Source organism: Eucalyptus grandis, chromosome 7 (assembly GCF_016545825.1).
Source record: "Eucalyptus grandis isolate ANBG69807.140 chromosome 7, ASM1654582v1, whole genome shotgun sequence".
NCBI lineage: Eukaryota > Viridiplantae > Streptophyta > Magnoliopsida > Myrtales > Myrtaceae > Eucalyptus > Eucalyptus grandis.
Genome location: NC_052618.1, coordinates 14769561 through 14797341, shown reverse-complemented (window position 1 = coordinate 14797341; position 27781 = coordinate 14769561). Strand labels below are relative to the sequence as shown.

The following is a 27781-nucleotide window of genomic DNA, read 5'->3' as shown; positions in this document are numbered from 1 at the left end:
CGAATTCCTGTTCTTGTCGATCCTTCATTCTTGTCTCGCCAAGCGATTGTGGTGCCCCTCTTCTATTCGATCGGGGATTGGTTTCGGCTGAAGCCGATTGCCGTTGATTCGTTCCCTGTGGTTAGCGATGGGAGAACTTACGCTCACAGACCTATTGAAGAAGGCAACGTCGGATTTCCCCGACAAGAGAGCCGCCTCCGCCTGCGAGGAGCTAGACCTGATGCACGTGCAGCTGCAGGAGCTCGTCAAAGACGCCACCGCACTCATCACTGCCTTGCACCGACACCGTCGTGCTCACTTTCCTCAACACCATCGAGGTATGTCTGGGTCATCTTGGTCTGTTCGCGAGTACGGATGATGCTGTTTAAATTCGAGAATGCAATATCTGGAAGACCGTGATGACGATGAATTTCTAATGATGAGATCGATGTCTTGCAAAACATCGACTGGGAAATAGCTTGGAAAAGAAAGAGGTAGATGTTTCTTGGAGTTTTACAGTACTTCAAGAACAGAGAGACAGAAATGGCATCTATTTCTACTGAAAAAAATTGCATTTGAGGCATGAAATTTCTGCGAGCGCGTGGTGCAAATTGAACAGGAACAAATTGAATTGGGAAAAGCATGAAGAGAATTTTCTGTCGGGTCCAAGGGTTGTTTTCTGGGACGTACAAGCCAAGCCTCGACTCGATATCCACAGTTGTCAACGATCCCTCGGATGTAGCTATGTTCTTGCACACCTCCAGCGCTATGGGCCATCCCTCCCCAATCACATGCTGCTAACTCGGCGCAATTTGGCATCATCAGGTGGGGTACAAACTAACGGAATCAGACTCTACCGTGATTGTGCTTCCGCTGTTCCGTGTGCACAATTTAGTTGTTAGATTATTCAGTTGTTTCTTATGGAGTTCTGCCTCAGCTTGCAGCTTCTGTTTTCCTCTTGCAAGCTCAGAGCTTTCTCCTTCTCATTCCTCAGGTCCCTATCGATCTTCTGAATATCCAACTCAACTAGGTCCACAATCGACCTTATATTGTGCTGGAGCTCGCGCATAGGAACATCACTCTCCCTCACCTTCTCTACCACGTTCAGATTCTCCAGGCTTGCTAATACCCTAACCTGAGGTCCACGCATGTTGTGTACGTTTTGCACAACTTCAACACCCTGTTCCTGCTTCTTCGCCAACAGCTCTTCTGCTGTAATGTGTTTCGCTTTGTTTTTCAGCATCGTCTTGTTCGCTTGCTTAGACAAAAGCTTCTCCTTACCAGGCACATCAGGTGATGGCCTCTTTTCCTCTGGCTCCAACGAGGCAGCAGGCGCCTTTGCAGGGGTTTCTTTGGTAGTCGTTGAAACCCATACCCATATTCTTAGGACACAACTTTGCTTCGATGGGTGTCACAATCCCCTGCTGGTTCTTCCCAAGGCCCCCAAGCCCCGCCTATCCTCATCCATAGTGGATATAATTATGAAATTCTGACATCACAAAAAATAAAAAATAAAAAAATCACTATAGATGTGTCACATTCTTAAGCCAGATACTCAGCAGTTGTGACCGCCACTCGTGGAGTGATGATGCATTCAACAGTTGGATCATTGGCCTAAAGAAAATAGCAAACTTCATAAAATGAAATACAGGCATCCGTACAACCCTTTAAATCAGCAAGGATATATGTCATGAACTGAATCTACGAACTAGCAAAAATTGCCAGAAAGAAACAATCTGCGAGACAATTAACTATTAGCTCATTAGATATTACAGCATTAAGGAAAAAGGGCCACTCTCTCCATTGACCCATTTTCCTCCAAGTCACGTTTGAGATATTGTGCAGTTTCCATGTACACTCCCATAGCAGCAAATACTATGGCAACATTGTTGGCAAAATTGTCCTCTTTGTCATTCTACATAAATTTGCAGCACATTTTCATAAATGATATTGAAAGAGAGTGTTTGGAATAGAAAGATGAAGACTCATAGCATCGAATTCTCAAAAAAACAACAAATAAAATAAGATCAAAAATCTTCACAAAGAATGCATTTAGCAATTGAGAAGTCTAGCATATAATAGTGGAGCTAGTTAGTCAAAGGATAAAATACATTGTAGGTGAATTCTGAACCTGAACTCCAAAACCGTAGGAAAATTTTGTAAAACTAATGGTAGTTCCTTAAATTATCGAGGCAATAAAACTCATAGAGCAGGGTATTATAACATTGGGATATAACAAAGATGCAACATATATCTTGGTAATACCATCAGCCTTCTCCAATCGCTTCACAAGACTAGCCTAACGGAGATCTGAGTAGCTGTTTTGTTATGAGGAAGACCAGCAGCAAAGAAAGGTGGGATCTTTTGTCCACGAGCTATGGAATTCATTACATCAATGGAGGAAATTCCTGTTCGTATCATCTCTTCCAGGTAGGTTCTTTCGCTGGGATTTATAGAACTTCCTAAAAAAGAGGGAGTTTATCTATTATATAAGACACCACAAGAAAGTTCTTGGGATTGCCATAGGTGCCATGGAGTATAAATGGATTCATGGTCAATCAAAATTACTATCACAATGACACAACTCACCAGAAATATCCAGGTAAGCCTCTGGCAGAATTAGAGAGCCATTATCAATGGGCTTTCTAGAACCATTAAATATGAACCCAAGCGTATCCAAGGACACAAGTGTTTTCAGAACCTGCATTAAAAGAAAAATGTGATAACTCCACAATAAATTGCTCAAGGTTCTTTTATTTATCCAAGATTAAAGAGAGTAAATGCTGACACAGCTGAAGAGATTTGTAAAGGTAGGAAAACAATGCACTTTTGACAGCCTTTCATGAGGCCAAGGCCAAGATATTATTTCTCATGCTACAAGTGAAATCTTGTTGCCAACATGTAGGAGCATTTAGTTCCCAAATACGGAAAAAACAAATCTAACTCTTTCTTTCTACAGAATGATGAAACATTGTTTTATTAGGAAAACAAAAACAAACAGCATGCATAATTACCTCGCCAATGAATTGCACAATGGTGTATTTGTTTTCAATCCCAGAAGTACCTTCATAAACCTAGCGACAAGAGAGTGAAACATGGATGACCAGAAAGCTTTACGTACTGGAAGTCTAAGATGAACAACCACCGATTACACAAGCATGAGTAGAATACTTATATTTAAATTTTACTGATAGAGAAACTAGTGAATAACAGAACCTACAGAAGTTTGACAACAATTAGAGACATATAGGAAAGATTATTAGCCTTTTGCAGAGCCAAAATAACCCACACCATGACTAGACTTCCATCACTCAAGAGCAGAGAGGATCTATAATTGCCAAAACAGAATGCTAATTAGACTCTTAACATTGTTCTCAAGAAATTCAATCACATTTCAATTATCATCCAATATGATGTTCTCACATTTCATCACATATACCTAAGATAATACTCTTCATAATCTGCTTTCTCTAATGCTTGCAATGAATGACAGAGAATTCACTGGGTCATCAGCTGAAAAGTATTGCAAACAAATTTGACCCAAGTATTGCAGTCCAAACAACAAAAATGCAGTATCAAGAGAGCTAAAGGAAAAAAGAAGAGGGTGGGGCGAGACCGAACCCGCACAGCAACTTTCTCTCCATCAACTTCAAGGACTTGCCCACTTCTAGTCGTTCCATCACCCAAGCGGATATTTACTACCTCGTGATACTTTGGTCCCTGATATACAATAAAAGTAATCCAACATGTTAGTATAGGAGTCCACTGAACCTCATAAAATTATAACCAGTGAAATTTACCTTGACTTTGTCGAGTGTAACCAACGGCCCAGCAACACCAGAGACGGTCCTATCCTCTGCAAGCAGCAAAGCAATTGTCGAACAGCGATAACTAAGACCCAGCGACTAAGGCATGCTAAACATTTGACTCGGACAAGAGCTAAATCATTCCTCACCTCTCAGCCAATATATATGAAATGATAGAGATTGTGTAGATGTAAGTAATAAATGTATTAACCGTTGTCATAACAGGGGCAGCATAAACTTTTCAGAAACGAGAAAGCTATATGGAAAGTGAGAAGAAGCAGAATCTAGAATATAACCTGTATGTGAGAAACCTTCTGTAATCTGTAATTGTTGAATCAATCAACTGCAAACTTCATCATACATCTGTTCATTCTACTTCTTGTTCTATCTTGTAGAACTCTAAGATATGAAGAAGAAGATCAAAGGAAAAACACTAAAGAAAGATCTCTATCGAAGACTTAGAAAGAAGGCTCAGATCAAGGAGATTCAAGTTCTATTGAAAACTATCAATTCTCTCACCCTCTCTGTACATTTTCATTAGCCCTTTTTATACTCGGGCTTTTAACTTCTCGAACTACCTTTACACCAGATTTAACAACTTTTATTAACAGAATGATTAATCTTAGCCACACGTGTAGCTTCTTCAGTAGCTTGATCAGCTTCTGCTTCACAAGGATTGCCAGCTCAGCTTGGATCGAGGATTGCCAGCTCAGTCTTCAGTTTACTCCGAGCTTGCTCTGTTTTTGTCAGGTCAGCTTCTTTGCCTTTATCAGCTTCTCTGTTCTGGCTTTGTTTCTTAACATCCCCCCTCAAATTGGGAATGGGAAGAGTACAGATTCCCAATTTGACTCGTAGATAGGAATGTGTTACCCGTGTCAAGGGTTTTGTAAAGATATCAGCAAGTTGGTAATGACTTGGGACATATTGGACACGTAATGACCCAGAAGACACCTTCTCTCGAACAAAATGAAAGTCTACTTCAATATGCTTTGTTCGAGCATGTAGGATAGGGTTAGCAGTGAGTGAGATAGCTGATTTATTATCACAGTATAGAGTAATAGGAGAAGGAAGGAAACAACCTATATCTCGCAAAACAAAGCTTATCCATGTTAGATCAGCAGTAGTTGATGCAAGAGCACGGTATTCAGCTTCTGTAGAGGATCTACTAACAGTAGGTTGTTTCTTTGCTGCCCAGGAGATAAGATTAGAACCAAGATATGTGCAAAACCCAGTTGTTGATCGTCTAGTTTCAGCACATCCGATCAAGATCCGAGAAGCCATAGAGATGCATAGTGCTTTGTGAGTGAATGAATAAGCCATATTTGATTGTGCCTTTAACATATCTCGGTACCCTTTTTAATCTATGGAGATCTGCGGTAGTAGTAGGTGTCCCGCATTTTCGGCATAGTAGATTTGTGGCATAGGCAATATCTGGTCGAGTTGATGTAAGGTGCGAAGACCACCAACTAGGCTTCTATATTCTGCAGGATTGGATATAGGTATAGAGTCATTGATCAATATAGTTGGTTTTAATGAAAGAGGAGTGGAAATTGGTTTAGACTCGAGCATATGGGCTCGGGTGAGAAGATCAAAGGCATATTTGGCTTGGCAAAGAAACAGATGTGCTGGAGTACGCTGAACTTCAATGCCAAGGAAATAATGGAGTGAACCAAGATCCTTCATATGAAACTGAAGATGTAGAGCAGTAATAAGATTGGAGAGTATTTGAGTTGAGCTTCCAGTTAGAATGATATCATCAACATACAGCAGTAAGAGGATTGTTTCTGTACCAGTGTGTAGGATGAACAATGAGGGGTCGGTTGAACTACAAAAGAATCCATATTCTAGTAAGAAACTGCTAAACTTGTCAAACCAAGCTCGAGGAGCTTGTCGAAGCCCATAGAGAGATTTTCTGAGGAGACAAACATGATGGGGTTTCTGTGATTCTTTAAAACCTGGTGGCTGTTCCATATGAATAGTTTCACTTAAATTGCCATGTAAGAAGGCATTTTTAACATCTAACTGATGAATTGGCCACTGTTTCATCATTGCTATTGAGAGAATTATTCGAATTGTAGCATGCTTCACTACAGGACTGAAGGTTTCTGTAAAATCAAGACCTTCTTCTTGATGGAAACCTTTGGCTACAAGCCGAGCTTTCAGTCTTTCTAAACTCCCATCAGATGCAAGTTTTGTTTTAAACACCCATTTGCAGCCAATTACATTCATTTCATCAGTTCTAGGAACTAACTCCCAGGTGTTGTTTTCATACAAAGCATCCATTTCTTCTTGCATTGCTTGATGCCATCCTCTGTGTGCTAAAGCAGACTTTACTGACTTTGGTTCAACAGGAACCTGATATTCAACTAGACATGCATATTTGGGATTTGCTTTAACAATCCCTGATTTTAATCTAGTTTGCATAGGATGAGTAGACAATGTACCTTGAGTAATGCCTGATACAGAACTGATCTGTCCTTGTTCTGTATTCATATGAGATGTCGCGGTAGATTCTTGACTAACAGACACTTGTTCTTCATCATTTGGAGAGATCTGAACTGTTTCAATATTACTGACTGCATTTTCAGGAGTGATTTGTAACTCAACATCAGATATTATGTTTAGTTGTGGTATATCTGTTGAATTGAGTATGCTGATCCCATTGTCCTGTATTTCTGGCATAATTTGGCTTGATTCAGTACTCGACAAAGATTCAATTGATTCATTAACTTGTGCGAATACATTACGTAGTTTTGGACATAGGAGATACCAATCCTCTTATCCATTGTTTGTAAAGATCGACCCCCCGCTGATACTCGTAGTAGTTCTTTGAGTAAAGGGAAATACCTTTTCATCAAACACCACATGTCTACTTATATAGACACGTCCATTAGTAGGCAACAAACATACGTAACCTTTATGTTTTTCACTTGTACCCAAGAAACACACATGTGAGAGATCTTGGGTCAAATTTATGCTTCATATAAGGTCTCAAACATGGATAGCAAGCTGATCCAAACACTCGTAAATGAGCATAACTTGGTTTCTGTTTATAAAGCCTATAATGAGGTGATTTCATATGTAGTTTTGTTGAGGGAAGCAAATTGATTATATATACTGCTGTCATGAAGGCATCTACCCAGTACTTTAATGGTACTTTTGCATGATACAGCATTGCTAAACCCAACTCAACTACATGTCGATGCTTTCTCTCTGAAATGCCATTTTGCTCTGGTGTATAAGGACAAGAAATGTTATGTTTAATGCCATGTTGTTGCAGATGATTATGAAATTCAATGCTAGTGAATTCTCCTCCTCCATCACTCTGAAAAACTTTGATCTTGTGATCAAGCTAATTTTCTACTAGTCTTTGAAACATAACAAACACATCATATACTTCTGACTTCTTTCTCATTGGATATATCCAACTAAATCGAGAGAAATCATCAACAAAGATGACATAGTAATGAAACTTCTGAACAGATGGAACGGGTGATGGTCCCCATACATCACAATGTATCTTTTCTAGAGGAACATTAGAGATATGGTATGAGATAGGAAAAGGCAGAGCTGAACTCTTAGCTATTTGACAGCTGCTACACATATTTTGAGTTTTCGAACTACATTGTATTAGATGTTGAGTTTGCAGAACCTTTTGTTTTTAACTGGTATGAGCAAGCCTTTGATGCCAAACATCTTCTCCTACTTCATGTTGAGTCTGAGTGAAGTATGCTTCTGTGGCTTTAGATTCCACTCGATACAGCCCCTTGATTTTCCTTCCTAGCTTCACTGTTGTATGATTGTAATTGTCCTTCATATACACCCCATGTTTGTCAAATATAAAGGAACAAGGATAGTCATCTGTTAATTTTGATACAGAAAGGAGATTCTTCTTGATTTCAGGAACTATTAAAACATCTTTTAGTGGTAATATGCTAGTTGTTGTATTTAATGTTCCATTACCAATACATGAGATTGATAAACAGGACCCATCTCCTATCATAACTGTATCATTACTACTATATGCAGCATAGTTTCGAATCATACCAGGATCTGCAGTAATATGAGATGTGGCCCCTGTGTCTGGATACCATTCTGAACCACATGGTTCTTCAATATGCATGGCTGCTAATGCAGTTGGTATTTCATCTGCTTGATATGAATTATCAAAGCGATACCAACATCTAAGAGCTGTATGACCTGGTCTTTTACAGATTTGACATTCCAGAGGACCATTACTCATTAGCTTTGTATCCTGTATGCGCTTATCACCATTTAAGCCTTGTGGTGGATAAGATCTAACACTTGATATCTCTCAGTAGAATTTGTGTATGGTCTAAATCCCTGTCCATAGTTAGACCAGTTATTCTTACTGATCTGGTCTTGCCTTGTTATATTCAGATTATTCATTCTACTCTGTTGACTCCTTCCTATTCCAGTGGAATTATTTCCACGATCTCTTCTATTGATGAACTGTCCTCTGCCAGAGTTGTATCCTCCTTGAATGCTTTCTCCTTGGCTTCTGGAATTAAACCTCTGCAGACCTGTTTCAGTCTTTCTTTGTCCATAATGTGCTAGGTTTGTATTGTATTGATTCACAGGATATGTTTGCAATCTGGTTTCAAATCTCTCAAGCTGAGAGATGACTTCGTCATATTCTGGCTGGGGTTTGAGGCAGTACATAGTTGTTCTAAAGGTTTCATATTCAGGGCCTAACCCTTCAAGTATGCCGAACATCCTGGTTATATCATCAACAGGTTTTCCAATAGCATTCAATTGATCACAGATAGTCTTAAATTCTCGAAGATATTCACTCAAAGGTCTATCTCTTTTTCTACAAGCCTGTAATTTCCCTCTTAACTCAAATTCTTTTGCTACAGACTTCTGAGCAAACCGATTGATAAGAGCCTGCCACACTTCAAATGCAGTTTCTAACCCAATTATCAAGCTTAGGATATTCTACGATCTTTGCACCACTTATCCATGATGAGATTAACTGATCCGTTTTTATCCAATCCAAGTGATCAGGATTCATCACTTCCCCAATCTCAGTTTGTATCATTTGTGCAGGTGGTAATGTTTCACCATTAATGAAGCCAATTAGATCTTGACTTTTCAGAAACCTGCTAAATTGTGCTTGCCATAATAGAAAATTTTCTTCATTCAACTTGATTGTAACAAAGTTGGCTATATTCACATGAATAGGAAAAGGATACTTCTGCAACTGTTTGCCATTATATCTTGAGAAAACTTTGAAGATACGAAGAAACACTCAAGTAATACTTCAAAGATCTTATCAAGAATCAACAAGTTCTTCGTATTGTCTTGCTCATGCAATCTTCGTACAGACTTTCGTAATACAAGCATTAGATCTACAACTTCCGGGAATATAGCTCGATACCATGAGAAGAAGCAGAATCTAGAATATAACTTTGTATGTGAGAAACCTTACATGTCTGTAATTGTTGAATCAATCAACCGCAAACTTCATCATACATCTGTTCATTCTACTTCTTGTTCTATCTTGTAGAACTCTAAGATATGAAGAAGAAGATCAAAGGAAAAACACTAAAGAAAGATCTCTATCGAAGACTTAGAAAGAAGGCTCAGATCAAGGAGATTCAAGTTCTATTGAAAACTATCAATTCTCTCACCCTCTCTGTACATTTTCATTAGCCCCTTTTTATACTCAGGCTTTTAACTTCTCGAACTACCTTTACACCAGATTTAACAACTTTTATTAACAGAATGATTAATCTTAGCCACACGTGTAGCTTCTTCAGTAGCTTGATCAGCACGCTTCACAAGGATTGCCGGCTCGGCTTGGATCGAGGATTGCCGGCCGGTCTTCGGTTACTCCGAGCTTGCTCTGTTTTTGTCGAGTCGGCTTCTTTGCCTTTATCAGCTTCTCTGTTCTGGCTTTGTTTCTTAACAGAAAGCCTCGAAAACAACAATATCCCATGACTAAAGTTCTGATTCCAAGCACGGTGAAATTTAGATGGCGAAAGACATAATAAGCCACGAACAAGGAGACAAAGCTACTCCCCACAATACGAGACAAAACTTCATTACGAGATTTAAGCATCCCAAGCAGATCTTTATTGTCCGTAGCTCCAAAAAAAAAAAAAAAAAATTGGAAAGCGGAGAGGGCCGAAAGCTCACCCATGCCGATCTCCAGCGTCCCCTCTTCCATGTCATAACTCATCGGTGCTACTCCCATCTCCAAGTCCCAAGCCGCTCGGAAATCTATACGAGAAAAGCGTTAACCGAAGGACCGATCGAGAACGGCTAGCGAGTCACCCTCGCACCCCAAGCGAATCCGAAGTGACTATATAATGCCAAAAATAGAGGAAAACCGAACCACTGTTCGACCGAGCTTAACTGCACAACTTTCGCTCCTTTGCGGCGATTTCTCGGGACGTTTTCAGTTCAATCATCGCTCGTTTCCAAGTGGTCTCGGATTCACGGTCGGAAACAAGGAAAAAAAAAGAAAAAAAATCCGACATGAACTCCATTGATGAGCAAAACGACAATAGCATTAAACATCACTCAAGGACACCAGATTCAAACCTCCGTCAAAACACCTAAGAATCCACAAAACGAATGCATGATTCGAACCGGAAGAAGGACAGGAAAAGAGAGAGAGAGAGAGAGAGGATCACCGAAGTTTCTAAAGACAGCGAGCGACGGAATCGATCACGAGGCGAGTAGATAGCGAGGGTGATGGTGGAGCGACTCGGAACTCACTGAGCCGGGGAGCGCGTCGGGATGGAGGGAGAGATCCAATAAAGGTACTTGAAGCGAAGAGACGCAATGGGCGTCCTTGATAGCGTCGTTTGGAGTTTCTGATGCCTTTTTCAAGGAAAAGAAAAAGAAAATGATGGCTGAGTTATGGGATGAATCTTCCTCTCAAGATATTCCATCTTTTGTGCAAGTCTTGCTGCTTCTTGAAGCGGCGGGACGGGGAGAGTGAACCCAAAGAATCTCATCCTTCGAATCGGAGATCCTATCCAAAGACATCCCCATTGTGTGCGGCATAGAGAGACGAAACGAAGGACGCGAGCAACGGCATTTGAAATCCTAAAGGCGGAGATGAAGGAAAGCAAGAATCGACAGAACATATATTTTGGAATGAATCGAAATTGGACTCGGAAGTTCAATCGAATAGGAAACGACCCTGATGGAGGAAGACTTGCTGAAAAATGAAGATGGACATAGGGAAGGTGTTCGTTGAGTTGCCCCAAAGAGAAATCGAGATTGAGACGATTCTGTAACAATGACGATATCTGTCAGGTCAATATTCGTACTCACCACCAGGTCATTTCATCTCCAATTTGACTCTAGAATTAATTTCGATACATAATGACTACGTCTATTGATATCTATTTCATTTCGTTTTTCTCCAATTCTCTTGCCGTCTTCCGAATTCCCATTGCCGTCGATTGCACTGTGGAGGAGGGATCGAGTTTGCAATGAAGGTGCTCGATGTAATGACGAATTACATTTTTCGTGCAAGTCTTCCTTTTGACCGATTTCTCATGGGCTCTCTATATTTTCCTTTCGTCTTTTATTTCTTTTTTATTTATTTATAAAATTTCAACACTTTACTTCCTTCTCATCCAAAGAACCACCGCCGGCTTCACCTTGTTTGCCCCGTTTTCCCCACATTCCCCACGCAAAATCCGAATCATCTCCATTCACTGCTTCGCTTCGCTTCGAGACTTTTTATTCTTCCTTGTTTTCTCTCCGTGCTCACCACCGCCAATCTTCATGCTTGGCGTATCTTTTCGGATGATTTTGATGACTCAGATTGCCCTCTGTTGCGGTTGGTTGATGAAACTACGTCGGACCGGCAGGAGTGTCGAGAGTGAACCCGAAGAATCTCATCCTTCGAATCGGCGGATCCTGTCCAGATGATGGTGATCCATCCAACCTCACCCTTGGCAATCAGATAAAGCTCTCTTAAGCAGTGAACACACCCCGCTTTCCCTTTGCCCGAGGCATAGATGTGCGAAACAAAGGAATTCGAAAGAAGGCGATGAAGTGGGAACAAACAAAAAGAAGCAAAGAATCGAGAGAACATATTTTGGAGTGAATCGAAATTTTGACTCGAAAGTTCAATTGGATATGAAACACCCTTGATGATGGTTTGGCGGCGATGGCAGCATGAGCTTGAGATGGCCCAGCCACATATAAATCTGGTCTAGACATGTGCAAGGACAGGAAAGCGGCGGCACGAATCAGAGTGGAATTAGTGTGGCCACGACTCAAATATGGAATCTGATGGTGTCGTTCACTGTAGGAATCTGAACCGAGATAGATCTGAATTGGTAGAGATGAATATGGAGAATCCAAATCGAGAGAGAGAAAAGATGCAAAAGAACATCTGGTCGGAGAAAATCTGGAGAGAGAGAATCCAACCGCGAAAGGAGTACCCACCAACGATTCATCGAGACTGAGCTCTCTGACGATTGTCGCTTCCAGCGCTGATCGAAGCACAAAAAGCGTCGCTACCGGTTTGAAGATGCCGCTCGCCTCGCTGCCGTGGCAGCGGAACTTGACCACGGAGTTTCCTCAATCAACAATCAACAAATACCGGGACGTTCCATCTCCGATTGAACTCTAGAATTGTCTTCAATTCATTCCAAATTTCGTCTGTTTGATTTCCGTTTTGCTTTTATTTTCTCCCATCCTCTCGCCATCTTCCAAATTTCCATTGCCGTTGATTGCACTTTGGAGGAGGTATCGAGCTCTAGCAAGGAAGAGAGATAGAAAGAGAAAATCAGCGAGCTTTATCCAGCGGGGAGAGCAAGTTCGAGTTCAAGAGCGCCGGGATGTTGCTGATTCTAAGACAAAAAGCCACTGCCGGAGGCTCAGGTGCTGTGTTTGTCGACAGAGAGAGGCTGAAGAAGAGTCGTGCCGCAGCGATGCAAAGATGCCAGCATACTTGCTTTTGTCATGCATATCAACATTCAGTTAATATGGAAAATAAAAAAAAAAAAAAAATCCGAATGCTCTTCACATGAGAGGAAACTGACAAACTTCAATTGCGCCCAAATGCGAGAAGACTGATCACAAAATCTTCAAGAAATCGAAGCATTGGTTCCAAATCCCTTGCCTCCCAAGTGTTAATGCCTGATATTCTCACAGCAGGCAAGACAACTTGTGAAACCAACTGGGTATAAGGGGATCCTGAATCCCATATATCAAGACATTCCTGTCATTGCAATAGAGATTTCCACTGCGAAACAACTTCCAACCCATGTGAGGCAGGGATTCCGAATAGGATCCCATCCCTGAAATACTTTGATAAATAGAGGGAGTGCAAATGAGCAAATAATGATCAGGAAACCTTCTTTGCATGTCACCAAAAGACTTGGCTAGCGAGTCCAATGTCAATGTTCCCATTGACTTTTCCTCCTCAATCAGGCCTAGCGTATTCGTTATCTCCTTCACGTTATTCAGTTGTTTCTTCTGGTGTTTTGCCTCAGCTCGCAACTTCTTCTCATTCCTCAGGTCCGTATTGATCTACTGAATATCCAACTCAGCCAGGTCCACGATCGACCTTACATCGTGCCGGAGCTTGGGCATAGGAACATCGCTCTCCCTCGCCTTCTCTTCTGCGTTCAGATTCTCCAAGTTAGCTAGTACCCTAACCTGAGGTCCACGCATGTCGAGTACCTTTTGCACAACTTCAACACCCTGATCCTACTTCTTCGCCAACAGCTCTTCTGATGTAATATATTTCGCTTTGTTTTTCACCGTCACCTTCTTCGCTTGCTTAGACCAAAGCTTCTCCTGACCGGGCACATCAGGTGATGGCTTCTTTTCCTCTGGCTCCAGCAAGGCAACAGGCGCCTTTGCAGGAGTTTCTTTTGTAGTCGTTGAAACCCATACCCATATTCTTAGGACGCAACTTTGCTTCAATGGGTGTTACAATCCCCTGCTGGTTCTTCCCAAGACCACCCCCCAATTGTAACCCATTTTCTCGAGCAACCTCATTCCAATTCCCTTGGTGTACTTCTCGAAGCCGCCCACGTTCCCCGATTCATAAGAATCCCTCTTAGCCCCACCTTGCTGCGCTTTCTTCTCCAATTTTGATTGCTCTCTCCTCCTCTCCGCTCCCTCCTTGATCTTCCGCCCAAATGCCGTCGGCAAGAAACCATCCTCCTCCTCGCCGTTCTCATTGAAACCATCGTCTCGCTTCTTAAACCCCAAAACCCACCCCAGCACCAACCCCCAATCCCGGCCTATCCTCATCCACGTCAGCGGACTCGTCATCCTCATTCTCCCTCTTCGAGTTCTCATCAATCTCTTTGTTCGGCATTACCGTGCCGGTGGACACGAAATTCACGGGCTTCGACAGATCGGCCTTACCATGGAGGTCCCTGTTCTTCCTATGCTTCCTCTTGGAGGAGTCGTCGTAGTCCGAATCGGAGTCCCCCGACGCGAAGACGCCGTAGAGTGCGTCGTCCTTGGTCTGCGCGCGCTTCTCCCTCCGCTGCGGTAGTAGAACTCCCCGTCGATCCACTGCCCGTCGTCGTAATCGTTGTCCATCCCGAACCTCTCCATCTCCTGGTCCTCGTCCATCTTCGAGCAATCCCGGAGAACCGAAGAGAGGGACCTAGGTTTTTCTTTGGTGGGGGGGGGGGGGGGGAGGAGGAGGCGGGAGAGAGGGCGGCGCCGCTGCCGAATCCAAGGTCGCCCGGCGGCGTGGATGCGGCGGTGGTCGGAGGCCGCGATACGGCGGTGCAGCTCGGCCTGAGGGTTGGGGGAGACAGAGAGAGAAGGCAGAGAGTGACCAAATGCTTGAAACGCGAAAACTGGAAAAACAAGGGGATCTTCTTCTTCTGCCCTTTCTATTTCTCAGATGTAAAGAATTGTTGATATTTTATTTATTTTTCCCTATTTACTTCAAGGAGAGGAAATTCATTTATCATGATCTTCTTCTTTTTTTTTTTTTAGTTTATGTTGATGATATACATTGATAATTGGGAATGAAATTTGATTTGTCGGCTAAAAACTTGGAAAAATTGAAAAAAAAAATTCTTAGGATTTTAAGTTGCAAAAAATAATAGTGAAACTTTCCTTTCAACAATAGGAAGTTTTTGTTAAAAGAGGGAATGACGCAACGCAGATTTAATGATTTCCCAAATAATTTCAAAAGTTAAAATTATCAAGGATCTTTTCATGTACATTTCGAGTTAATTTATGAAAAATAAACAGGAGGATATTTGATATTTAAAATTTCTTATTGGTCGAGGAATTTTGCTATTGTCAAATGGTTATTGAAAATTAAAGGGAAATTGTGACCAAAATTGCAGCAAAAGCCCAGTTTTCAATAAACATTACCAAGTACATGGAACTTGAGTGCAATTTTATCGATAGAGGTTACAACAAGGATTTGTGAAGCCAAGCTACGTCCCATGGATAATACAGCTAGGACTTTGGAAAAGTGACTTTTGAAGATTTCCTACATTTATTAATGTTCACTTACTTTTATCATCTACCTATCGGTTAATATAGGGATTGAAAATTATAGTGGGATTGAAACTTGCAAAAATCATGAGTGCATCTTGAATAATGAGATTTCCCAACAATAACCTTGTAGTCGAATTTTGCACGTCAAAGTTCTTAATCGCTTTAATGAACGTGTTGACTCCTATTAATCGAATTGGATGTCAAAACGGCTAGCACCTAGGGGTCTAATCAAGCCACTACAGTGCCAAACTTGAAATCGGCTCAACTCCTTACTCAGTGTTTGATTTGAGCTTGACCAAGTATTAACTTCATGCTTATGCTAGAGCTTGATTCATACGAAAAGTCGATACACTAAATATACTTGTGTGTGGATGAGGATGTCTATGTATAATTATATAACAATCAAATATTTTGAATTAGGCTTACAAAATTTTAAGAGCCGAGTAGTGGCAAACTTAAGCTTTCAATTTGCAAAATGCTCAAGTAGCTCGAGTTAGAGCTTGACTAGATATTAATTCTCGAAAAATCATCAACCCAAGCTCGGACAATTCATGAATAGAGTATGCAGCAGGTGAAAGTAACAATTTTCCCAACTCAATTAGCTCGATGAGGGATCATGTCTTGTGCTAACACTAGTCGGCTATGATTTGTAAAAACGTCAACAAATTTGTTAATTCTTTAATGGAGAGGTTCCTCTTATGTCTCTCAATTTAAATTAACTCAAAAACCCAATTATCATAATAACTCCAATTAAATTTTAAACGAATTCGGGGGCGATTCTCGTCATTTTGTAAATAAAAAATGAAAATCGTCAATTATGGCCACTCTCTACTGCTCTCCATTGCTCTCCACAATCTAAATGTAACTAATTAATTGTGAAAAAAAAATAATAAAAATGTAATTGCATCTTTTTAAAGAGGGACTATCTATTATTTAAAAATTTTAAATAGCATGTACAAAATCAAAAACCATAAGATATCAAAACAAGCCAGTAAGGCTAGTTTTCTACTAGTAGAGAGCGAGGGAGCATAAGGGAGATCAAGATGCGAACAAGCATAAAAGGGACTGAGAGAGTGAGTGAAACTGTGAAACATATTAGACGGAGGCCATATGGCGAGTGCTGGGGCTTGACCGCGGTGACGATGGCAGCTTGGTGGCAGCCAGATCTCGATCAACGTGAGAAACGTGCAAATGAGAGAAGTTGAGCCCTCAACAGGTGAAAGGGAATTGACATAGGGGGACAAGCATATGTACAGTTTCCGATCTATGAATCGGGTTGGTTTTGGTAATCATTCAAGTCCCAAACTCATGGATAGTTTGAGGCCTAGTGGCCGGGCCGGAGACTATTTGAGCCCAAAATTATCAGGCTGGTTCGGGTGGTTCAATCCAGGTGTTTGGGCTTTTTTTTTTTCTTTTTTAATAGACTCTAAGTAGTAGTGTTAGCAGCAACAAAAGTATGGTGTTATTTGGATTATAAAAGTATTACAAACTCCATTAATTACCTGACCTAAGCTTACAATGTTACATAGAAATATATTCGAGACTCATATGTGAAGTAAACACGTGTGTGCAAAATAGGAGAAGAAAGAAGAAAATAATAGTGAAGTGGGTCATTTAGGGTACTCGCATGACAACAATTTTGTTTTTCTATTTTGTTATTTTTCTGTTAGGAACAAGTTGAATAAAAATTTGTTTGATAACGTAATTTCATTTTTCAAATTTCGAAACAAATTGTTAGCTTAGAAATACTAAATGAGAAGTAAAAAATTTTATACTTTTCTATTTCTAAAAAAAAAAAATATATATATAAAAGTGAAATGGTTTGTTTAGGGCCGCCACCTGCTAGTTGCTTAGGAGGGAGAAATTTTATGTTAAACGGATTTCTATTTCAATAACATAAACTTTATGTCGTTATCAAATGCGTATTTTTGCTCGGAAATTCTCCCAAGGAATGGTGAAAAATTGAATTCTAGAACAAAATGATTATTATTCACTCCCTTATCGTAGCGTAAATTTATTTTGTAAACTTAGAGGATCTCAATTTTGAATTTTCATGCATAGTCAGAGAGAGAGAGAGGGAAATATTTCTTTGAAAATTATGAGATTATGGTTTGTGAGGATGGCAACAACAAAGTACATTAATGGGTGAGTAATCCATAGAAACAGCCGTTGAAGTTATTAAAAAAAAAAAAAAAAATCTACGTGACGTCATAAATGACTAAAATTGGGACTGACTTAGCCCAAGAGCAACGAATAAATGGAGTGCGCTATGAAGACGAACCCTTATCATAGCCAAACTCAATTGTGTGTCTCTCTGTAGCAAACCAAAGAGAGCCAAAAGGAGGAAAAAAAGGGCTCTAGGATGACCACGGCCACATCACATGCACTCACCCTTATGTTCACGGGGCTTCTGTGGGGGTCCAAGTCTTGTAAGAAGCAACCCGGACGTGACGCTTATGTCCAAGATATGCAACGGCGTCCGGTACACAGATGATTACGCTTGGATCAAGTCTTGACTAATGTGAGGTCTTAACACTACAACCTGGGATTTAACTACTGCACCAGTTTCGACTAGGAGCATGGCTGGTTTATGAGTCGCATTGCATTGCTTGCGGAGATTTCACTTATGGTCAAATTAAAGAGTTGACCATAAAATTGTCACTATCAATGAGCTCAAACACACGGGAACCCCTTCATTCAGACAAGCTTCTCTCACAAACGTGGGCCAACCACCAGAGATGTTTGCTGGATAACAGATGTCTTGAGCTGCGCCAACCATGATTTGTTTAAATACCTAAGTCACAATTTGCTGGTTCTTCTAGATGTATCTCTTTATGAATTGGCAAGGAACACTCTTGCCGAGGTAGATATTTGTGAACCAATATATGATGAGGAAAAGAATAAATACAAACGAACAATAAAGAGAAAAGGCAAACAAAATGCAAATAAATGTTTGTATTTACTAGCTTCAGGAGTTTCAATCAACAGTCTTAACTGATCCTCAATCGGCAATCTGAAGTCAAAATGTCATAGGACGGAGCTCATAGACTCTACAATTGTATATACTATATTTGAACTCTCATGATAACACTTCAGGAGTTGCTAACACTGATCCTCTCAACCACATCCTCTTAGCCTATGAATAATAGTGATCTTCTTTACAATTGATTAGTATTAAAAAAAAATACGATCTTTTATTTTAAAATTGGTAATCTTAAGAATCCATAAATTAACAAAATGCAATTTCAAAACCAAAATTTTACACATGTAGCCATTTACACTTAAAGGAAAATAATATCCATGTGATTCCAATGACTAACCAAAACAATTTGGGAAAACAGTGGACTATAGGGCAAGATGTATATGGAATTCACTCTCTGGGTTTTCAATTTCATCACTACTTGGGGATAATGTATCTATATAAACACTTCTATCCAATATAATTACATGGGTATAGAGGCTGTCTCTCCCATATTTGAAAACTATCAAGTGACCATGAGGGATGGTATGCTGCATAAATTTCCACATCCTTTCTAGAACTAAAGCACGTCACTTTTGACATTCTCTTGTAATACAAAACCAGGTTCAGTAACCAGGGCGAGTGCTGAACCAGAGATCCTTTCCAAAAGGCGATGATAAAAGCGCGACAAGCTCAAGAGAGATACCTAAGGTAGAAAATGTGTTTAAGCCTAGAAATGATAAGATCGTAACTAGACCTGAACAGAGCACGATTACAAATATAAGTGCACTTTTATCCGGTTTCATCACAACATAACAGTGGCAGAAATTGCTTTCAACTAGTAAAGTGACTTCCAAAATACATCCCAATTCAACCTAAACATTGTCCCTATTAGTGAGCTCAAACACGTAGACATCCCCTTCACTCAAGACAAGTTTGACTCACAAACTTGGACCAACCAACACAGAAGTTCGCTACAACATCGATAGGTCCTTATGGTCACCGCCACAATGTGTCCGAGCACCCAAGAGTCACAATTCGCTGGTTTTCTTGAATGCATGTATTTATGAATTCATAAGAACACTCTACCCATGAAGACATTTGACCAGCCAATATATGATAACACATAGGAATGTAAGCATACACTAAGGCGAAAAGGCAAACAAAACGTACATTTATGCTAGTAGTTGTTAGTTTCCAAAGTCCATATTAGCAGTCTAAAAGACATGATGAGATCGCCTTTAATCACAACTTGCAATCTGAAATCAAAATATCACAATCCTGTGCTCTTAGATTCTACACTAAGTACGTGTAATCAATATAGAGACAAGTTGAATCTGGTGAATATCTGAGTCACCAATCTTACATTGCAATATGCATCGAATAAACATGAAAAGCTACACATAGGGACCTAAATGGACACACATGCACAGAAAGTAAGTGATCTTCTTTTGCCTGACCAAAAAGAAGTGAGCTTCTTTTCTTCGTTTCATACCATCGAGTTGGTGGCACTAATTTTTGAGGTCTAGGCCACATTGGCTTCCCTTCATTTTCGATTGCAAGTTTGAACCTGCTTGCAATGGTAGCTCTTGTAAACCATTTGTTGCCAGGGAGCAATATCTGACTAGTGTTGCCATGCTGTTGCAGTGAGCTCAGTCATGCCAAGCCTAGGCCTGTTGCAGTAGCTATGGCTTAAGCTGGACATTTCGTGTCACCTCTTCTTCCCAAGCCTAGGCAGCCTGAGAAAGTACCAAGTAGTCATCTTTGGGAGGAACTTATACTTCAATTAGAAACTATTAAATTGCTAACTTATGGTTGTTATTGCCTTTCCCAACCCTCTGATCCTGTCTCCGCACCCCCCTGTCATTAGGTTATTTCCTGATTACTGTCCCAACTTATTGTTTTCCTAGTCCCTTTACTCAGTTGTTAAGATTCCTGTTTAAAACATATAACCATGATCACTTCACGGAAGATAACATGTCCTGTGTTTCTATAAAAACCAAATTAACGTGGGAAAAATTTGCACAGTGGGGCGCATATATAGAATAGGTGGCATGCATAATTGAGACATGTCAGTTATGAATGGAGATCTGGGCCTTACCACCACTTCTTTCTTAAGAAAAGATGGCCACATCACTGTCTGGAAAAGGGATACTCCAATTTGAATTCTCTAGCTTTCTCAAGGGCAGTGAGAGGCCTCGAACACTTGGAATCATGAAAAAATTGCTTAGGAGGGGCTCACTGGACATTCAGACTTGTCTGTTCTGACCTGGACAAAAGAAAAAAGAGAATTCTGATAAGACTATAAGTAGGTCAAGAGAGAGAAGCAAAGCCAAAAGTAAGTGCACTTTCAATTGATTTGTCGCAACTGAATAAGTGAGGCAGGAATTGCTTCACTAATATACAGCCTCAAGTGATGCGTCCAATGTTCATCTCAATCGACCTAAATGAGGTCCTTACAAGCATAATTGGAGATGGAGCCTTTGACCATAAAATCATCCATATCAATGAGCTCAAACACGCAGACATCCCCTTCATCCAGATAAGCTTGTCTCACAAACATGGGCCAACCACAGAGATGTTTGCTAAAAAATGGTGTTGATAGGTCTTGAGTTGCACTGGTCATGATTTGTTCAAATACCTAAGAGTAGCAATCTAATGGTTCTTCTGAATGTACTTCTTTCTGAATTCACAAGGAACACTTCGCCAATGTAGCATGATGAGGAAAAGATTAAATACAAACAAACAATAAAAAGACAAGGCAAACAAAATGTTAATATATGCTAGTATTTACTAGTTTCAGTAAATTTAATTAACAGTGTTAACTGACAAATAGAAGTCTTCAATCCCAACTTGCAATTTGAGGTTAAAATGTCACGATATAGTGCTTATAGACTCTACAATAGTGTACACTATTTTTGAACTCTCATGATAACGCTTCAGGAGTTGCTAACACTGATTGTCTCACCGCATCCTTAGTCAATGAACAAAGCAATCTTCTTTACACCTGAGTAGTGAGAAAAGTACAATCTATTATTTAAGAATCTGTAATCTTCTGAATCCATAATTTTAAAAAAAAAAATTCAAAATCAAAACTGCCCTAGTTTTACACATAAAGCCATACACATTTCAAAGAAAACAACATCTCCAATAAAAAGCAAAACCACTTGGGAAAATAGTAGACTACAGGGCAAGATGTAGATGGCATCATGGTTGGGATATGCCAATTATGAAAGGAAATAGGCCCTTACTGCAATTCTCTTTTTAATAAAAGTGGCCAAATCACCAATTTCAAAAGTGGATGCTCAAATTCAAATTCTCTAGTTTTTTCAAGAGCAGTGGCTAGCCACGGACACGTGGAACCATACAAAACCTGTTCAGGAGGGCTACATGACATTTAGACTGTTCAGATCGATAGGCACAAAAGAAAAAAGAAAATTCTCACAGGTACCACTGTCAACATTGTATTGAGTTACAATGATCTAAACATCAGTACTTGTGATCATGGTACTAATGTCTACATGTTCTGCATGTTAGACATAACTGATTACTACCCTTAGCACCTCCTAAATCATAATGCCACAAAATCAATATACAAAAAGCTTATTAGGAGAATTTCACAAATTTTGAGAGAGAATATAAAAAAGAATGTGTCGTTGTTCACATAAACATAACTTAGAAACCAACAAGTCACACCTCTCTAAATTCTCATGACGAGCGTTTCAGGCTTTAACTTTTGCTCTAATCTTGAATCACATCCTTTTTGGTTCATTTAGATTTGGGATGCAGATTAATAAGTGAGCATCTGGATTACTGCGAACCTCACAAACACAACGGGAATGGAAGAAGTATACTTCATTGATTCACCAAGACCACCAAAGAAGAAATGACGATGAATACAGGATTTATTTTGGATGAGCGAAAATGACACTTCCATAGTTCATTTCAATCAATGTAAACCAAGTCCATACCAGCTCTAGTGGAAATGTAGACTCTGAACACACATCCTCACTATCAATTAGCTCAAAAATACAAACATCTCCTACATGCAGATGAGCTTCTCTAGCAAATGTGGGCCAACCAGCAGAAAAAAAAGCCCCCGTGTCCACGTCCATGGCTCCTGAGTTTCAACGTTCATGACTTGTCTGAATAGCTGAGAGTTGCAATTTACATTTTTTCCAGATTATGTTGCCTGATGAATTGAACAGGAGCAGAGTCCCCATTTACATGGTCAAAAACCAATTTATGGTGAAGAAAGACCAAAACATAAGCATACACTAATGAGGGAATCTAATCACACAATACGAATTTAAGGCAGTAGTTGCTAGTTTCAGGAGCTTTAATTGAAAATAAACCATATAATACTAGTAAACAATCTCAACTTGCAACCCAAGGTCAAATGTCAAGATATATGCCCTTGGAGTGCGATCGCTTACATAACTAGAAAAGGCCTTCCATGTCCTATGTATATTTGAGACCGTGAATTTCAGCCACACAAACCACAAGTGCAGAGGAAAAGGCAAAGACATCGATGACTGGAACATGGATGGAAGTGAAAATTTCAATCTAAGTTGTTCAATTCTTTCAACTGCAGCTCGAATTTTATCAAACTACTGATTCAATTCGACAAAGTAAACTCATCTATTTTTTTCCTCAAATATCTTATTAATATAACAGAATAAAACAGTATCTCCTGTTTGACATTAATAATAAGAGTCATCAAGATCTACGATCAAACTTCAGAATCATAACTAGCCACCCTTTTATCTTTTAGGACTTTCCCTTGAGCCACGGAGGGAGCAACATTCTTTGCAATTTGATTGTCCGTATCAACTGGTCCCCTTGTATGATTTATATAATTACTACTTTTACAGCATTGAATAACATTGTCAAATTTCTCCATATAAGAGTACTTGGATTCTAATTCTTAACACTTGCTCCAGCAATTGCTTTCCAAAACATCTATCCACAAAAAAGGAGACAATTGTTATCTTTTCAAACCTCGACCACCAGCTTATATCCCAATAACCGTCCTTTCATTCTTTTCCCTGCTTCAACTACTTAGTTGTTAAGATATATACCTGGTTTGAAACATACACCCATGAACAATTCAAGGAAAATAACATGTCATGTGGTTTATTACATTAAGTCAACTTGCATATAAACCAGAGTATAAGCTAAGATATAAACAACATCCATATGTTTGATTTTCAGACATAAGCTCGACTCAACAAGCATGAGATCATAACAAGCCAAACTTAACATAAGAAGGCCTCATCACCACCTTTGGAAGAGGGATGCTCCATTTGAAATTTGTTGGCCGATGTAAAAGCAGTGAGAGGCCTTGGGCGCATGGGACCATAAAAAACCAGCTCAGGATGCCTCAATCTGCTCGAATGTTTGGACCTGCCTGTACTTAAAAAACGACAACTTTAGAGACAGTTTTAAGTACACTTCATTAGTTTGACTTGCTATGAAAAGATTTTAGCATAAATTGGAGATAAATTTTATCCTTCCAGCATCACTTAACCAATCAAGATTACAGGTGATTCCTCAGACAATCCAAACTATATTGCGATCAAGGCGTAAAAGTGACTTTTCAGAATTTTGACAAGGCATGGAATTCTCGGAATAATTTCAAGTTCCATGATTTCTCCCTTTTTCCTGGTAGAAATTTGTACCTGATGTTACAGAGATATCTCTACCTAAAGAAATTTCAACATGAGACCTTGAACACAATATATCATCTCCATCTATGAGAGGTCAAACACGCAGAAATCTCGCCAATGCTCGGGAGGGCAGCACAGAAGATGTAGATTTAAGGGCAATATATTGCTAGTTTGAGGAACTCCTGTTTTTAGACTCGAATGTGGAACGAATTTGAAGAATAGAGCCCTAATTCACGCACAATAATACACCGAAATCGGAAGAAACATGAACTTACCATTTGTCGGATACAGATGCGGAGAGAGAGTGTGATCTTCTTCTTCTTTGATGAAGTGAGTGGACGACTAACTGTCCAGACTCGGTTGTGCCACCTCCGGCGGTGACGACGGCGACAACGACAGCGTCGGTTGAATCTACTTGGCTCCGCTCCGCTAATTGCAGCTTCGCTTCTCGCAGTCCTGGCAATTCCTGATGCTTCATTTTTGCTCCGTCCTTTGTGAAGGCAGCAGAGGCTTCCCCCAATTTCGCTCCACGGAGGAAGAAGAAGAAGAAGAAAGATGGAGAAAGAGCCTTTGGCGTCAAGAAGGAGAAGGAGAAGGAGAGACCCGCTTTGCTTCCTACTGTTCAGTTAAGGATGAGCCGAGATCCATCGATAGGGTTGACGGTGATGTTGATTTGACGAAATCAATAATAGAAAAGTCACAAAAATAAAAAAATTTAAAAAGTTGCGGCGCTGCCGAAAGACTAAAGTAAAAAAAAAAAATGGATGAGAGAATGATATCAATTGGATCTTACCAATTCTATGTGCATTGATTTATGCTGCTAACTTCTGTATGGTTGTATTGAGATCATCACCCTTCTCCCAAATCCCTTTCCAATTGTATCTGAACAGTGACACATCATCTAGTTCTGGTGTGCTTAGTGTACCCTTAGAAAAGTTATTCATTTTCGGACACTCTTCCACTTCAATATTCCATAAGGATGGGAACCTAAAGATGCAACTTGGGATGGAAGAGAAGCATTCTAAGTTTGGCAGATATTCAAGTGTCAACCGTCTTAGCTTTTCAAAAGAAATCAATTTTCCTTCTATGTTTCCATCGTTAGCCACTACTTCTTTCATTCTTTCACATTCTATTATAGTCATATAAGTGAGATGTACCAAATTTGTGACTGCTGAAGTCGTTACTAGATGTACCAATCCAGAAGAATTCTTCACCACTAAATTTGTCGGATTACGGAAGGATGTCTCGGTTGGAAATATTGTTGTCAAACAGGACAATCCCAAACCTGAAATGTTTTGATGCTCTGAAGAATTTTCGACACTAAAGAGTCTTCTCTCCACACACACTTTAAGTTGTGTAGCTTGTTCAACTTAAGTTCTCTTAAATTTTCAAGCACCGGATGTTTCCTTTCTTCAACAAGCCCTTTCTTCGGGAATAAATCTTCAAAGGAGCTACAGAAGACCTCAAGGCTTTGTAAATTCTGAAATCTCTCTAGGAGGAATATGGAAGGAAAGGTGGCCTTTTTATCATGAAAGCATGCTAGTGTTAGTGCTTTTAGCTTGCTAAACATGTCATCCGAAAATTTCCATCTTGTATCATCTGAATATCGTTATCGACTAATAAAAGTCTCTCCAAGTTGGGAAAGTCCTGTTGAATTGCCAATACAACAAGAGAAGTAAATTCAACAAAGTTTAGACAATAAATCATGTGCTGTGAAAGGTAAACCTATTAAGATGATTTGCATGGAAGGTGGTCCTCTTCTTAAAGTTCATTATATCTCAAGAACCTTGTGTTCAAGACTCAAGCTTTAAAAAGTCTCATGTAGAGGTTGGTCTGGTCAAGTGGATAGAGTGAATCTAAATTCAAGATCCCTGCACTCACTAAATTCATCTTTTGTGAGGAATATCTTATCTTGTTGACAAAAATTTATCTTCTTTGGAATCTTATGTAATGGGATGCACTCAAGATGTCACTAAAACATACGGGGTCCACAAATTTAGAAGTATGCTTAAGATATAAGAAATATCTTATGTTGTCTACAAACTTATAGGAAAGGGATTCTAGTTTTCTATAATATTATAATAGGATAACACGACGACTAGTGTATTAAAAAATACAGTAGAAAATAGTGCACTAAGGTACTAATGTTATTTTTGTTATAAAAAAAAATTGTTTGAATTGATTTTTTTAGAGTTTGTAGAAGATGAAATAGAGAAGAAAAGTTCAAGTGTGCAACACGTGTCAATAATGGAGAGGGCCTCTTGTCAAATCCTTATTGATGTTGCCCAAGAGCACCATTAGGTTAGATTAGGAATATATTCTGTTATCAATAGAATACTGTAAATTTTTTTTGTAACTCTAGGTAATGGAATATCTTATGCATGTCCACAAATGGAAGTGTACGTAAGATATTAGAAATATCTTAATGTTGTCGACAAACTAATAGGTAGGGGAGATCATGTTTTCTATAACATCATAACGCGACATGATATGCAATGGATATGATATTAGTGACTGCTTTAAAGAACAAAGTAGAAACTAAGGGAGAGCAACTATAATCATACCCTCTCAAATGAAGAGTGTGCTTCTTGATCTGAAAGGTCTTGTTGATCATCTCTTTGAGCCCATCTGTTCATGGATGCCACAAAGGATAACATGCTCAATTTTCACAATGAGTCACTTGTAATTCCTCAATAATGGCAAATTCAAAGGCAAGTTAGGACAAAAGCTCTTGAGTCGTGGCATGTCATGTAACACCGAGAGAGGTTAGTTTTGGGAAAAGATCTTGAGTAGTATTGGAGCGTGAGTGTCATCCCCACTAGCGACTATTTCCTCGATCTCACAAGACTTCACTTTAAGTTTTCAAGTTGGGTTAAACTTGTAGCCACCCAATATGGAAACAAATTTTCAAGGCTCTTACACTTCCGAACCTTCACTTTCCATAAACAATCAAAAGTCGAGTTTCTAGAGGAGTGTCGGTCCATATTTTGCTTAAATTGTCCATGTGGGAAAGATCCATCCGACATAAGTTAGGAAATTGTACCTGCCATATTGAGAAAAAAATGACACAATGAATGTGATTGCATTGAGTTATGACCTTAAAGAAGAAATTTCAGACTTTTCCCTCATTCTCACAAATCATGAGAAGTCAAGATCTCATTAGTGACATAAATAAAGAGGGGTTGATTGATGCCTTTATACAAGTTGATTGAAGACTAAGGCTAGATATTATGCATTGCAACAAACATGAAATTATAAATGCATTTATAAGATTTTGGAGTGACCAGACAATGTTGACTTTTCTTAATTACTTGGCAAATCATAGCGATAACTTAAAAGTCCGGGAATTAGGCCGATAGGCCTTATGCACATGGAACTTGGGTTCGTTCAAATGGTTGCTAAGACTGGTTATGTACCTTTCAACTTCATCCTAATCCCCCTCCTCCTAAGTCCTCATTTTTTTTTTTATAGTAGCTCTTATGTCACAATCAGAGAGAGAGAGAGAGAGAGAGAGAGAGAGAGAGAGAGAGAGAGAGAGAGAGAGAGAGAGGGGCGCTATTTCCAGTTGGATGCAAGAGCATCTAAAGCATAAGAAAACCTACAATGCAAAATTGAAAGAGAGAGAAATGAGAGCCCTCCTATTTATGCTAATGCATGAATGGAGCCGTTGACTAAACATCAATGATAGCTCACTCAACTGTTTCTCTACGCAATTAAATGAGGACAAAGACGAAGAAGAACATAATATGAATCCCACAAAACAATGTTGGTTCCATGGAGGCATGACAAGTTGTATTTTTGTAATGAATAAGCACGAAGACTGGATAAAAGTTTAGGGAGCTTGCTAGGCAGTCCGATAGAACTATTGAAAAGAGCAACATTTAGAT

The 27781-nt window shown here is 39.6% G+C and overlaps 1 protein-coding gene, 1 long non-coding RNA gene and 1 pseudogene across 4 annotated transcripts in view; all 3 read right to left on the bottom strand.

The window, feature by feature from the left end:
• Positions 1-1761: 1761 nt before the first annotated feature.
• On the bottom strand, positions 1762-10732 carry LOC104452787 (V-type proton ATPase subunit B 1). The gene is given in 9 exon segments (XM_039317106.1): positions 1762-1894; positions 2245-2286; positions 2289-2441; positions 2569-2680; positions 2994-3053; positions 3601-3699; positions 3780-3835; positions 9948-10031; positions 10448-10732. Coding segments are annotated over 8 exon segments (585 nt in total). The 5' UTR covers positions 10006-10031; positions 10448-10732; the 3' UTR covers positions 1762-1889.
• Positions 10733-11377: 645 nt separating this feature from the next.
• On the bottom strand, positions 11378-14603 carry LOC120295708 (annotated as a pseudogene).
• A 4781-nt stretch (positions 14604-19384) lies between these two features.
• The window catches only part of LOC120295294, a 74487-nt gene continuing 66090 nt past the window's right edge, over positions 19385-27781 (bottom strand). Inside the window, exons 1-5 of one of the 3 annotated variants that reach the window (XR_005552639.1) lie at positions 24170-24309; positions 23510-23635; positions 22197-22417; positions 20327-20494; positions 19435-19964 (exon numbers count right to left, since the gene is read on the bottom strand). This is a non-coding gene — a long non-coding RNA (uncharacterized LOC120295294). Of the gene's footprint in view, positions 19965-20326; positions 20495-22196; positions 22418-23509; positions 23636-24169; positions 24310-27781 lie in introns of those variants that run through there. The other 2 variants (XR_005552641.1, XR_005552640.1) reach the window with 2 other exon arrangements.